Source organism: Haliotis rufescens, unplaced genomic scaffold (assembly GCF_023055435.1).
Source record: "Haliotis rufescens isolate VD_foot unplaced genomic scaffold, xgHalRufe1.0.p SCAF_20, whole genome shotgun sequence".
NCBI lineage: Eukaryota > Metazoa > Mollusca > Gastropoda > Lepetellida > Haliotidae > Haliotis > Haliotis rufescens.
In genome coordinates, this window is record NW_025963891.1 from 15,141,131 (window position 1) to 15,155,529 (window position 14,399).

Consider the following 14,399-nt stretch of genomic DNA (forward strand, 5'->3'; position numbering starts at 1 on the left):
AGTGTGGGTTCTTAAGATGGCTCATACCTGTAAAATTATATCTTACATGGGAGAATGTGTTATAGTCTGCAGTAAGTCAGCATTGCAGACTACTGTGATATATATATTATTTTAAATAAATCATTTTGGTATTTAGGTTACAACCATTTTTAACAGTCACATAACTTATTTAGTTTTCGATATTGAAAAAATGTGTTTTAAATGTGACGTAGTTATTTGCTGGCGACGACTTACTGCAAATCAATAATGGCGTATACTCACATCATTGCAATTTTGCAGGGTGGCACCTCCGTCACTTGGACCACTTGTATAGTTGTGCAATTACGGGAGTCCTTGCTTATTGTCTGTTCGAATACAAAACACTTTCCAAAATCTAAAGGTGAAGTGTCGACTTCAATGTAGCCTTCATTTTGAAAGTTAAGGCCACAACTCGTTTTACTCTGATAACTTCTGTCGGTACTCTTCGGCAACGTATATACCTGAGCATCATCGCAATTGTCAACCACGTAACACGCCCATGTATAATCCAACCCACTCTCCTGTTTAATTCCATTTAAGGGGTCGTACGAGTTAGTTTTCGCGTCCAAAACAAGTTTTTCTCCTTTGCCAAGCATGGTGAAATCTCCCCCGACGATACTGCACACGAGCGGAGGATTAACAATCTTCATGTACTGTTTGTCTTGCAGATAGTCATTCTCACGCTCTACCAGCTTCATGTAAAGTTGAACCAAGTAGAACCCTTCTTCAATAGTAGAGGTTGCGAGGTTATTGGAAATCATATTTGGTGATTCCATAGGGTAGGGTTCAAAGTTTTGCGTGACCGGATCTTGCTTCTGGAACGTCCACTGAAAGTCGAACTCTGTTGTGTTCTTGCATTTGTCAGAGAGTTTTACACGAGCTGTAAGGGTAGGAAGGGCTGACCTGTAGACCCTCATGGGTGTATCAATCCGTCTGTGTATCGACTCAAATATGTCTGGAGCTAAGAAGCAATCACTTGAAACTTCAAAAGTAGCATTCAATTTTTTGGAGGTCAGTGGATTTGAACAAATGACGATTATCGTTTCCTCCTGGATGGCCATGTACATGTTCCCAACTGCTGTTGCAATATTATTTGGAGACGGCTGGAGATCAACTCCAGTCATAAGTTCACCAGTAGTTGAGTCATATGTTATGTTGCAGGTCATATTCATCAAAAAGTTACTTCCGCTGTAGATTATGTTCGGTTCAATTGTCACCCCAAGAAGAATTGGTTCTGGGATCTCAAGCTCAAGGTTGTCCACAGGATACATGAGGTAAAGCTCCTTTTCCAATGATGCGCCATCATTACCTAAGCTGGTAGTGGCAGTGTATGAAGGCTTCTTGGAACCGTGTGTAGCAAAGGTATGAGTTACAGTGATAGACTGACCACCAGTCAGAGTCTGATCCTCAGTATTTCCATCTTTCCAGTCTATTGTGACCGTTATTTGTTCTGCAGCCAGGTGATTCGAAAGTGTGAAACTGAATGACTGTGATCCCACCAGACCCATGAGTGTTGACCCAACCAATTTGAGGGAACAGGTTCCCAAAGAATAAGCTACAGCATTAGCTTGTGACACACCATTATAAACAACAGTCAGATCTCCGGTGAAAGCTCCCCGTTTGCAGCGGCTTGCAGACACAACATATGTGGAGAGGCTAGTTTCTGCTGACACCCCATTGCCGTCGCCGTAGTCCACTTTGTACGTGACATTATTGGGCACTGCTGATAAATTATGAAAGGAAAGTGTGATATCAAAGTTAGTGCATGTTCCTTCAGGCAAGGGTGTAACAGGTTCAAAAGTGACAGAAAAGTCTGCTGCCCGCACAATCACCACGTCAACAGTCCCGCTAAAGCTGACATTGCTAACACGATTCTCACAATCTACCTGGTAGTTCACAGTTCCCTCTGCGGTGGTGTAGTCGTGTGCTATGGCGTAGCCCGTTGAACTTGAACTGAAATCCATTTCAGTGAGTTGGTTAGTCACAGGTGTCCCATCACCCAGATTCCATGTACATGTGACATTAGTTGGGTTGTCAGTTGTTGTTCCTGATTGTGTCACAAATGAAAAGGTTGTTGTGTCATCCGGTGTCACTATTTTTCGGTTTGGTACGATCACTAAGTTGCATGGAGGGATCCCATATTCAACAGCAAGAACTACAGATGAGGATACAGAGTAGCACTGGTTATATGCATAAAGGCTAACCGTGTATGTTCCTGGAGTGCTGTACGCCTGCGCTGGGATTGCAGTGAAGGTATTCAAACTGTCCAACACTGAATCTGCCTCATTTGAGTGGACGGTCGTACTATCACCCATATCAACTCTATATTTGAAGCCTGACATGGGTAAAGTGTTCATGGTGACAGTCACCGAGTCTCCAACAGCCCATGAAGTCTTGTCCACACTTATAGTTATTGCCAAGTTGTCACATACAACAGCTTCAACTGTAAAGTTTTCTGAAGAAACGCGAGATGCCACTGTAACATCAATAGAGTAGTTACCTTGTTTTGTGAAGTTGCAATTGAAATTATTAGTAGCACCAGCAGAGACAGGCAATAAATCTGTTGAGTCCGCGTCACCACAAGGAGAGATTGTCACTGAAAGATTTCCCATCGGGACGTTTGGCGATGAAGCAAGAGCGACGTTGATTTCCAAGTTCTCATGGGATTGGATTGAGGGTGCCGTCACGGTGACTGTGTAGCCATTAATTGGGTATACAACGCTAATTTCAAGAGAGGTACTCTTGTTGTTGACCCTGTTTGATGCCATGACTTCAACAGTGTAAATTGCAGCAGCTGTAAAATTGTGTTCAGCAACCAGCCCTGAGCACCCACTTTGAACTACCATTGCTTCTGTGAAATCAACAGCCCAAAAGATGTCCAAGCCTGTTGCATTAACGGTTAAGGTGAAACTTTCGCCTGTCAACAGCTCCAGTGCGCTTGGTTCGGCTGTAAGATTACTTACTCCTATACTTAGTTCGAAAGTGAGATCAAGAACAACAATGTACATCTCGTTCCAGAATGTAGCATGAAAAGTGCAGTTCCCAGTCTCGGTGTAGATGATGCTGCTCAGATCCACAGGTTTAGACAAGTAAGTGCTGCCATAACTGGATGCGTCAGTATTTGTGAGTATGTTATTCTGGCATGCATCAATATTCCACTGAATTCCATAATTGGGAACATTTTCAATATTAAATGGTACGACTTCATTGATAGGTTGTACGTCTTTATCCAGAGTAACAGTTATGTTTAGTATGTCCCAGCAATAGATCTCGTACGTTTCTTGGATAGAGTCCAGTTCTGTACTCACATTGACGGTGACGGTTTTGTTGGTTTGAGTGTCGCAAACACACGGAATAGCTACCTCGCCACCAGCGGTAAGACCACTGAGATCAAGAACTTCTTGAGTTTCGCCAGCTGTACAGGTGTGCCATCCTGTAAGGTTACCCATCGGTAACTGTGCTCCACTCGCCATCGTCACCTTGATGCCTGGGTCCTCGGTAGTTTGTGGTTTGTTATTACCTATAGCTATTGCTACATTGTTCATATTATGGATAATAGTCACCACAACAACCTCACTCAATTTGCTCCCGTAGTTGGACACCATCGTGGTGACGACGTGACTGCCGGTATCGTTGAACATCTGACTGTAGGTGGCGGTACGTGTATTCCCATCACAGGACTTCATAAGTTGGATGTTGGTGACACAGTCCACGGTGAACAGTGCATTGGTACCCTGGTTGACTGCCATGTCAAATGTGATCTGCGTGTATGGAGGCGCAATGACTTGACTGGTGGTGACGGAGTAGCCTACCAATGTCTCCTCATACACCGCCACCATGGTTTCCGTGTGCGAGTTTCCTCCTTGTGTCACGGTCATGGTGACAGTGTACATTCCAGGTGTGTTTCCAAAGGCCGTACAAGGCATTGTTACACTCGAAGAGGGTTGCGTAACTGCCTCCGTCACGATATCAGATCCGTCTTTGGTTATTGTGAAGGTTCCTCCTCCAGTGGTAGTTACGGTTACCATAGCACAGCATGCACAGCCGGTGCTTGTGAGGAAAAAGTAGCCATCAGTATCCCCGGTGATGTCTGCACCCGACAAAGCTGCATCAACTCCTGAAAGGAAAAAGAAGCATATGTTACCTCTTCTGTAACATGAAGATTATAATACACCTAAATTACGTTGTTTCTAGTTGGAATATTTCATTTCATTTGTGGGTTTTTTAATCACAAAAGTGACTGAAATAAACCGACAAAAAAAGTAATAAATTTTGTGGCTTTTTACTTCATTCTAAAGTGGTGGCTGCAGCCAACAGTCTGATTGTGATTGGTATTTAAACATGGAGAATTTCACCCGTGTCTCTTTTGATATCAAAACACAGAGGGCAAACGGTCAATATGAGTATAGGAAATGTAATACAATATCACAGCATGAAAACCCTTTCCATCATAAGAAATATCTGCCAAAAGTTGAGTCCATGGTGATATTCCGACTATAGCATAATGTTGTATTCATGAATCATTATTAAATAGAGATGACACGAGGTTAAATCATGACGTAACTCTTATTAATCTGGTAAGCTGTTGTAATTATCAAAGCGAAATGAAAACCCGCAATATCCACAGATAATCCGGTATTAAATGCAGAGATATTTTTGGACTGAAAGATATTATTAAAAATGATCATGTGAATGATCACTCAAAAAGTATTACTTTCATGCTTGAAAGTCAACGATGTCCTATGGTGACATTTCAATAAAATTCTTCATGAACTTCATATACCGAAAATTGATCTGTAAAAATTAATCATTTCCTATATTTACTCTCGAAAGGGAGGTAAGTATGGAATTCCCTCCTTTTCATTAACATGTTTAAGTTCTAAACGTGTTAAGGTTTTAGTGCTGTAAGTGCTGTACCGTTAAGGTTATAAGCAGTCCCAACACCTTTACTGTTAAATATGTCCAACATGTGCTTTATACTTATACACACTATATACACTCTAAAACATCAACACCAGATAATAATCAGTCTTGATTATCCAACGAAACAATCCATTGGGCGTAAAATGCAAAATTGCTGGGACAATTATTCGAATGGATCACTGAAAATCAGAGATAACACCAGGTCGCCGAAATGATAACAATTAATTAACAAAATAATTATGTATCTTTTTCCTCGGCCATAAGAAGTTGCCAACAAGACTAATATAATGAATTTGACCAATTTGAAATTAGCATAATATAAATATCAAAATCAGTATGGGCAACCTTTCGGAGACCTTTTTGATTTGGGAATAATATTCAGGTCAAATTAATTATTGTTCCACGAGCTGCAACTAAACCGTATGCTAATAACTATAATGAAAGAACTTTTAATTATCGAATAAAAGAATATGTCAGGGTCGCTGACTTGGTTGCTCAATGGCATCGTATTGATGCTCATGATATCACTGAATTGTCTGTTCCAGACTCAGTTATTTACAGACCGCCTTCATTGCTGAGTTCAGCGTTAAATAAAAAAACCAATACATATATAACCCCCTGTGCAAATATATATTGTCAATGCAAGAGAATAACCAGCCGAGATTTTCTGCCGAAACAGATTCCACTTGTCGTAAAGGGCATATAGCTGTGGACATTATATGAGTGGACCACTAAACATCAGTGATGACACCTGGGCCCACTTGCACAAAGCGATCTTAGCGCTAAGATGATCGTAACTCCCATACTTTAACATAGGCTTACAATAGTCTTAGCGCTAAGATCGCTTTGTGCAAGTGGACCCAGGTAAGCATGTCCTGCTCTACCTGTAGCACCCGCCATTCGTACAATTTGCATAAAATGTAAGTATTTATTGCCTGACGCAGCACAGCAGTACTCCTGTCAAAAACGTTTATGTCTCTAAAACATAACACCAAAACACATCCTATAGTTTGCACGTGACGCAGGCAACAGCAACAAACGTGTGTGTAGGGTGTCATTCCTGATTTGGACACAACAAGAAAGGTCCATTAATCTCTGTGGACCATTATTTCACTAAATCTTACTGATATTGCTTTTTATACAGTTCTGAATTACTTGATTTCGTTCATTTAAAGGGCGACATGCGGTGTCTGCAACGCGCGGAACGTCTAGGTGATACTGGCATGCTGGAAACTGGCAGAAGTCAGCGTGCAGTGGCCAAAACTTTCAGTTTTCACTGTTTATGGTTTGCATAAACCCAAAATATTGACGATCGATCCCGTGCAGGGTGTCCCAGACCAACGACAAGATTTACAGGTTCGACTGATCCGAAACCAGGCCCAACGAAATCGAGCTCAAACGGCGAATCAAATTGTTGCAAAATTGCATCAGGCAACTGGAGAGCTGGATTACAAGATCTGAGCTAAAGTCAAGATTCAGCTCATCTCCTCATCTTAGGCGTGGTCGAAACGAACGTAAAGCCAATGTGACGTTGGCTGAACATAGCCAGCCACCCCACCCCCCTCTCTCTCTCTCTCTCTCTCTCTCTCTATTCTCTCTCTCTCTCTCTCTCTCTCTCCCCCCCCCCCCCCCCCCCTCTCTCTCTCTCTCTCTCTCTCTCTCTCTCTCCCTCTCCCTCTCTCTTTTAAACAATCTATCATTCCTTTCAGGTTTACCGGCCAAACATCGTGTGTGTAGTCAGGTTACTTCGACGCGTTCTATCGATGAGATAAGTAATAGGAAGACAATCCATAAAATCGACAACCCGTTGTTTTGAATTCAATGTATTGGAGTAGGAATCGATTATTGACATGAGGCTGATCCGGAGAGCCGAACTTTTATTGTCATACTGCAAAGAAGCATCAATATTTCATATCAGCAGGAAACCACACTGGAACGTTCGTGTGTCCATGGAGATGCGAAAAGACAAGAGCCCGGATGTTGCGACCAGGTAGACAATCGATACGACCTTCGATGTCGACATTCTAAGTAACTTCACAACTGCTGCAGTGTCACACTTCAGAACACTTTCCTGCTTCACTTGAACATTTTAACATTAATGTATGTGTAGATCCTGAATTTGTATTTAAACATTTTTCTTCACGCATTTCTTCAGTGTTTCTCTGTCCTTGTAAGTAGCCGAATATCTGCTCTTTTACCAAGCCGGCGTAATGTATAATTAACGCATCGCTTTTAGTTTTAAAACATCAGTTAGGGCGCTATTGTGTCACTGGATTGTCTGATCATCTGTCACAGGATTGTCTGGCCCACTATCACTTGATTGTTTGGTCAAGACTCGCTAGTTTAAAGTCCGCTGTACTGACAGGTGTTTTGTTGTGCGACTTCAGGCAACAAACACTTGCTTTTTATCTTGTGCGAGTGGCGGGTACTATCTTGAGAGCAGGACACGCTTATCTCCTGATGTCATCACTGATTTTCAATTGTCTATTGAGAAAGGTTTAACCAATATTTGGCCTCTAACGCCCTGTTGATTCTGTTTCGGAAGATAATCAAGACTCTTTATTCTCTGGCCTCGACATTACATGAACATTTTTACTTTACCCGGACAAAAGTGACGGAAATATGCGAACAAGACTGGATCGGGGACAGTGACAATTCAGGTATTATGAACGAAGAGAATATACATTGAAATATCAAAAGCATTGTCCTTCAAAACATAGTTCAAAGTACCAATACTAGGTTTCGAAACGATTTATTTCTCAGTAACCCTGCAGATCTTCACGCATTGTTTTAAAAGTTTGATCGTTGGTCAAGTCACAATGTGTTCCTTATTGAAGGCTCGTTTTAATGTTTGCGTGATGAATAAAGTTATACATGTCCCAAAAGCAGCTGAAAAGGACGACCGAACACATACTGAGGTAAACAATAAAACAAGGAAAGTTCTGGTGATAAAGTATTTCTTTTACCTTGAAATCCAAGCAAGAGAAGACCCAAAAATCCGCAAAGCGAAACATAAGGCGCCATGATGGGATTGGCCGCCAAATTTATCTACATTATCTTCCAGCGGCACAGTAAGAGGTGCACACGTAAGGCTATGTCCGTGACAACTGCTTCACATCGATCTCATTCTACTGACGTCTTCTACTGGCTACATACACTGCCGCACAACTCTAAAACTCTTAATTACTATTTGCGCATGCGTGGTATTCATCGATCTTACCTACGTAGGATGTTCAAGACAGGTTTTTAAAGTTGTAGTTATGTGGAATAAGGACTATTTCGGAGTTCAATAATCGCAGAACTTCATGACAGGAACTACCATGAAATTTAACTCTTGTTACAGTAGCAAATCCAAACTGTTCACAATGACAACTGAGAGAACACTCCACGAGCTGTAGGGATAATGGGGTAATTAAATTAACATTTTCGGTACGAATCCTTCTACAATGATCTGGAAGAGTATTGGATTCAAGCCAAACAAAAACACACCTGTGAACAAAACAGATGGTTTATGGTGGCCTAACGGCGTGTAATGCTCGATCATATTAGTAATTTGTTGATCTCATGTTAGAGCTAAAGCAAATGTCTAATGGACAGTCATCATGTACAGTGTCATTCTTATCATTGTTACCATTGTTATTAGAATCAGGCATCAGGTATTGTCACACTGGGTCGAAAACGGAATACTAAGTAGACTGGTCCTTCATAATGGACAGCCAATAAGGGTTGTTTGTTTGTTACATTCTGTCAAATTCAGATTGCCTGGATTTCTGTCGTTACGATAATGTAATCTAGAAATATAATATATTTGGATCAAATCCATGAAGGTTGGAGTTTCACATTCTTAATTGTGCGCATGAAAAACTGAACGAAATGGATTTCGTTAATACTGACAAATTATACAACGTCTACTGTCTGAATCCGCCTACACCAAGCATACAGTGGACCTTTCCTTTTCTGTCATATTTAGATCTATGCATAAAAATTCAGAGTGACAAAACACTCTCCACAAGACTGTATGACAAGAGGGATGACTTCACCTTCCCAATAGTCACCTTTCCCTTCATGTCGAGCAATATTCCAGCAGCTCCAGCCTTTGATGGTTACATTTCACAACTTTTGAGATACAATCGGGCATGCTCTTTCTACCAAGATTTCAAAGAGCGCCATACGACTTTTGCTCCGAAGTTGTTTGATCAAGGTTACAACATTCAGGGCTTCAGTAAAGCTTTCAAAGTTTTATGGTAGACATTTGGCGGACATTTCAAAATTTGATCCATCAGTGACAAAAATGATTTCCGATGCAATCCCCTATTGTGACTTGTACCATATGTTCCCGTGTTTTTTTCAGGTAAACAATTGACTTGCCTTTGCATGTGTTTGTGACGGATGCCACCGATTGGGCAGGGTACGCTTACCTTTTTGCGAACACTTAGTATCTTTACATTTGATAGTGATTCATAAACACATGCCCATGATATTTATCGCTTTACTTCACTGTATGCATCATCCAATCGGTGACTTCACATAAGCTCATACAACATGTCTATTCTAAGGCTGAAAGTAACATAAGAACTAATTACACACTGTTAAGTGACGTCAATATTACGTCATACATTTAGGGCAGTGGTAAGATGTTCAAAGGTTTGTTGTTCAAAAATGAAGAATTATCGCGATTGACGTGGAAACATCTACCTCCTCTGACTACAGGGGGCACGGGTGGCACACTCATCTAAGGCACCGCGATTAGCCGTGCACGCCAGGAACCTATGATTGTGGGTTTGAATCCCGGTTCGCCCCGATTGTTTTTTCTAGGTTTGTCAGCACCATACCCGTGCTCGTGGGTTTCACCGAAGTGGTAAACGTCTGAGATGAGACCTTCATTACTTTGGGCTTCCCTCCCACATTAAGCTGACACGCCGTGATATAACTGGAATACTGTTAAAAGCGGCGTTAAACCCAACCCACTCATTCACTCTTTCCTCTGACTACACAATAACAATAAACTGTAGTTAACAATATTAACTAGCTCTGCACTTCTAGTTACATAAATACCACTACTACTCCAGATGACATCCTAGCTTCGTCAGCTTTTCTTAAGAGGTTGCCCGCGCCTGACCGTTATACTCCCGATCTGAAGACTCGAACCCCCGTACGTGAGTACAGCGTCTTATGGCCTCTACAGAAACACCGTTCAATCAAGAAAACCACATGACGTATGACCGATACTACTCTAAGGATTGATAAGCATGACTGTTCACATGAAGTTATTGTGAAACAGGTTTAAAGGATACCCATGTGGTGCCCGTTTGGCGTCTATCCAGTTGTATTCCTTTGTTGTCTACATTATAAACATGCACATTGATTCTGGTCCATTTGTTTTACCATCTCTTTCAAGGATTCTATATAGTTGATAGACAATCGTCAATCGATCTACTAATAAATTGTTGTTTCGCCCCTTGGGTCTTAAGCATCCTCTATTTTTCCTCGCTGCTTTTGACGTCTTGTTTATGGCGTTTCCAGGCAATGGCAAGACACATACTGCTAAACACGAGCATACTGCGTTCACCTCCGTTTATGTATTGTCTGTTTCTAAAGAAATCGAAAGTTTTTTTCTCAGATAATGTTTATTTTAATGAACCATCTCATGGCGCTTAATGACACCAGATAGAACTGTCCAGATAATATATATTCTAAAACTCCAATCGTTTCGGGAAGGTGGGGTAACTAAGTGGTTAAAATGCTGGTTCGTCACCGAGGATCTGTTCGATACCCCTTATTTCAGCAATGTGACACGCTCATTACTGGTGACTTCTTCGGTGATTTGGCCAGAATATGGCTAAACTCACTATCTCACGTCTTAATGGTTGTTGTGGTATATATATTTCTTACACACCGGTGGGTGAGAAGCCCATTTGAGATAGCCGCCTTTTAACATATGTCCGAGATCGAATTCCAGGCCCGTAATTGGCTACTCCATGGTGATGACCTGAGGTCAGATTATGACGAACTACTTTCCATATCATAAGTCATTGATGGTTACTTGTGCTTCAGTCGAATGTTCACCTACGTCTGTGATGACCGTTATGAGTGTAAACCTCCTGGGCGCCATAGGGACATATATGACCCTCCTCTTCAAACCTCACTTCCAAGTCGAATAAAATTTCATCACGAACACAAATACGCTTTACCGTTTTCAATGTTGTGGGAAATTCCCTGTTCTGTGATATCACCCAGTCATTTTAGGCAAAATATAATTACTGAAAATGACCTCTGAAAATTAGGCACTACGGAAATCTCGCCATTTTTGATACATTACTAAATCACCATTCGCGGCGTTATTTACTATATGTTTAGAAATCGGAAACATCATATGAGTGATCACAGGTATCTTTCATCAAATCACCAATGATAATTCTGAAAAGTCGCCGATAAGCCTAGAATCATTTAGAATGTTTTGGAAAATACGCAAAAACGAACGCCAAAGTGCACTTTCCCACATATTTGGGACGTCTATTATGTTCCGTATGTTTTAATTTCAGCTGTGATACATCCCTGAATTCCTCATACATTTAAGATTCAAATGAAAAATTATCTTTGTCACCAATACGAATTATCTGGATGAAATCAAGTGAAATAAAATAGGTTTGGCAACGAACGCTGTGTTCGGGAAACTGTACTTGTCTGACATGTAATCTGACAAAGCGAAATTCAGATTTGTACACTGTGTAGTATTTTCTCCAAGTTTGAGAGATCCATTCCTCTTATTGTTGCATTGGCTCATGTGTTTGAGAATAATACCTCAATCAACGAAAGCCCTCCTCCGGAAAACCAGCGTACTCTTGTCAGTGAACACGCCATTTTGTAAAAGCCGATCACCGGTAGTGATGTCATTCGGAAGTAAACATTATTGTACATATTTGGTCATTTCTGTGAGATGAACATTATTAACTCGGCATCCGGTGGGTCAATACGTGTTCTTTGATCTTATCTGGTTTGCATTATCATCATCGCCTTGATAATCCACAGAACTTTTTTGTGTAGGGTCACATTATTTATTAGTAATAAGCAGTACGTCGGGTAGCGTCACTTTTGTCCGTTGTGTTATGTATTAATGCGCCACTGCGATCATGAGAATAGACAAAATGCATCGATTTGATGCTAAAAAGTGCGATTTTGGGGTGTGTAAGAAACAGATTACTGCACTCGTGCCTTTCCGATACCCTTTTTCAAACAACTCGTTGTAAGAAAATGGTATCTGACAGACACTCGTGTATTAATCTCTATTTTTTCATTGGACATGGACCCGTGAAGATCCGGGGTAAAATGAGTCCATAGCAACCCATGCTTGTCGTGAAAGGAGACTATGCTTGTCATAAGAGGCGACTAACGATGATCGGGTGGTCAGGCTCGCTGACATGGTTGATGCAAGTCATCGTATCCCAACTGCGCGGATCGATGCTCATGATATCAATCACTGGATTGTCTGGTCCAGACTCGATTATTTACAGACCGCCGCCATATAGCTGGAATAATGCTGAGTGCTGCGTTAAACAATAAACAAACAAACAAAAAAATCACTGGACATGACATACGTATCGAGCAGTTTGTGCCCTTAAAATTACCTGTTGATGTGTGCGACATGAGCCATGACAAACATGCCTTAGCACGTCAATGGTGCGCTCCCAGTGAATGCCGCAATGTACGATTTACTAAAACCATGACAAATTACGTACTATGGAAAACGTTCCTGGAATAACAACTTCCGGAATAATAGGTCTAATGTATAACTGGTGGAAATGGGAATTTCCCTACAAATGTTTTGTTAATCGAATCTTTTATATAAATTCCATTCACTAAAAGCTTTTTGTGCTTTCAGACGAGTCGGCGTGTGTCAAGCTTCAAGAAATTAATGAAAACAATCCATGAGCAGGAAATGCAGAATAAGTATACTTTAACAACATGGGGATACTTCCATACCCGTAGCACCAACACATGAAACGAACTAGATTTAATCAAATAACATCGACAATGTCTATAGTTGTAAGAAATTATAACAAATATATACGATTCCAACTGTACATGTGCTTATGAATCACTATCAAATAGTGATGACATCTTGCGTTTGCGAAAGGGGTGAGTGTATCCTGCTCACCTGTCAAAATACATGCAAAGGCAAATCAAGAGTTCATCTAAAAATAACACGGGAACATATGGTACAAGTCAAAATAGGGAATTACATCGGACATCATTTTGGTCACTGATGCGTTAAATTTATAAATTTCCTCCACATATCTACCATAACACTTTTTGAAACATTTACTTAGGCCTTGAATGCTGTAACACTGATCAAACAACTTTTGAATAAGAGTCGTATGATGCTCATCGACATCTTCGCTCCACATATCTACCATAACACTTTTTGAAACATTTACTTAGGCCTTGAATGCTGTAACACTGATCAAACAACTTTTGAATAAGAGTCGTATGATGCTCATCGACATCTTCGCTCCACATATCTACCATAACACTTTTTGAAACATTTACTTAGGCCTTGAATGCTGTAACACTGATCAAACAACTTTTGAACAAGAGTCGTATGATGCTCATCGACATCTTCGCTCCACATATCTACCATAACACTTTTTGAAACATTTACTTAGGCCTTGAATGCTGTAACACTGATCAAACAACTTTTGAACAAGAGTCGTATGATGCTCATCGACATCTTCGTAGAAAGAGCTGCTTTTCGATTGCACCTCAAAAGTGATGAAATATAGACACCAAAGTCCCGAGCTGCTGGAATATTGCTCGACACGAAGGGAAAGTTGAAGTCACCCCTCTTTCCCTAGTCTTATGGATAGTTTGTTGCCACTCTGAATCTATATGCACTGATCTAATTTGACATGACTGATTATCGAAGTTAAACTTCTTGTCTTGACCTTGCCAACCCGAACAGAAATTTCGTTTGATATGCACATAGAAAAGGATCAACCAGAAAGGGAGCATACCTGTCGCCTATCTAGATGCCTAGGCCCCACTCCCAAATTTCACAGATATATCAGGAAGTTCAATATTATATTGTTTTCGGTTACTCAAATGAGATTTTCACTCAGTTTTGACAAATTGATCTGAAAGATCTGCAGAGGTAACTATATATAATTGAAATGTTTTGACAGAACTGAACAGAAGAGAAGTTTTTGAATCCACATGTTATTTATTCCATTTGTCTCAAATACATTCTGATTCTGTTAATATAATGAAAGTTCTTGATTATGTTAATGTTTATGGTTCTGACATTTGCTGTATCCTTTATAATGTATCTATCGGGGTCGGTCGGGTAGCCTAGTGGTTAAAGCGTTCGCTCGTCACGCCGAAGACCCGGGTTCGATTCCCGACATGGGTACAATGTGTGAAGCCCATTTCTGGTGTCCCCCGCCGTGATATTGCTGGAATAT

The 14,399-nt window shown here is 40.8% G+C and overlaps 1 protein-coding gene across 2 annotated transcripts in view; it reads right to left on the reverse strand.

Moving 5' to 3' along the window:
- The window catches only part of LOC124132273, a 58,923-nt gene that overhangs the window by 22,453 nt on the left and 22,071 nt on the right, over positions 1-14,399 (reverse strand). Inside the window, exons 1-2 of one of the 2 annotated variants that reach the window (XM_046496132.2) lie at positions 7,908-8,087; positions 262-4,135 (exon numbers count right to left, since the gene is read on the reverse strand). In XM_046496132.2, the coding sequence (XP_046352088.2) occupies positions 262-4,135; positions 7,908-7,965 (3,932 nt within the window). In that variant the 5' untranslated portion in view covers positions 7,966-8,087. Of the gene's footprint in view, positions 1-261; positions 4,136-7,907; positions 8,088-14,399 lie in introns of those variants that run through there. The other variant, XM_046496124.2, reaches the window with a different exon arrangement.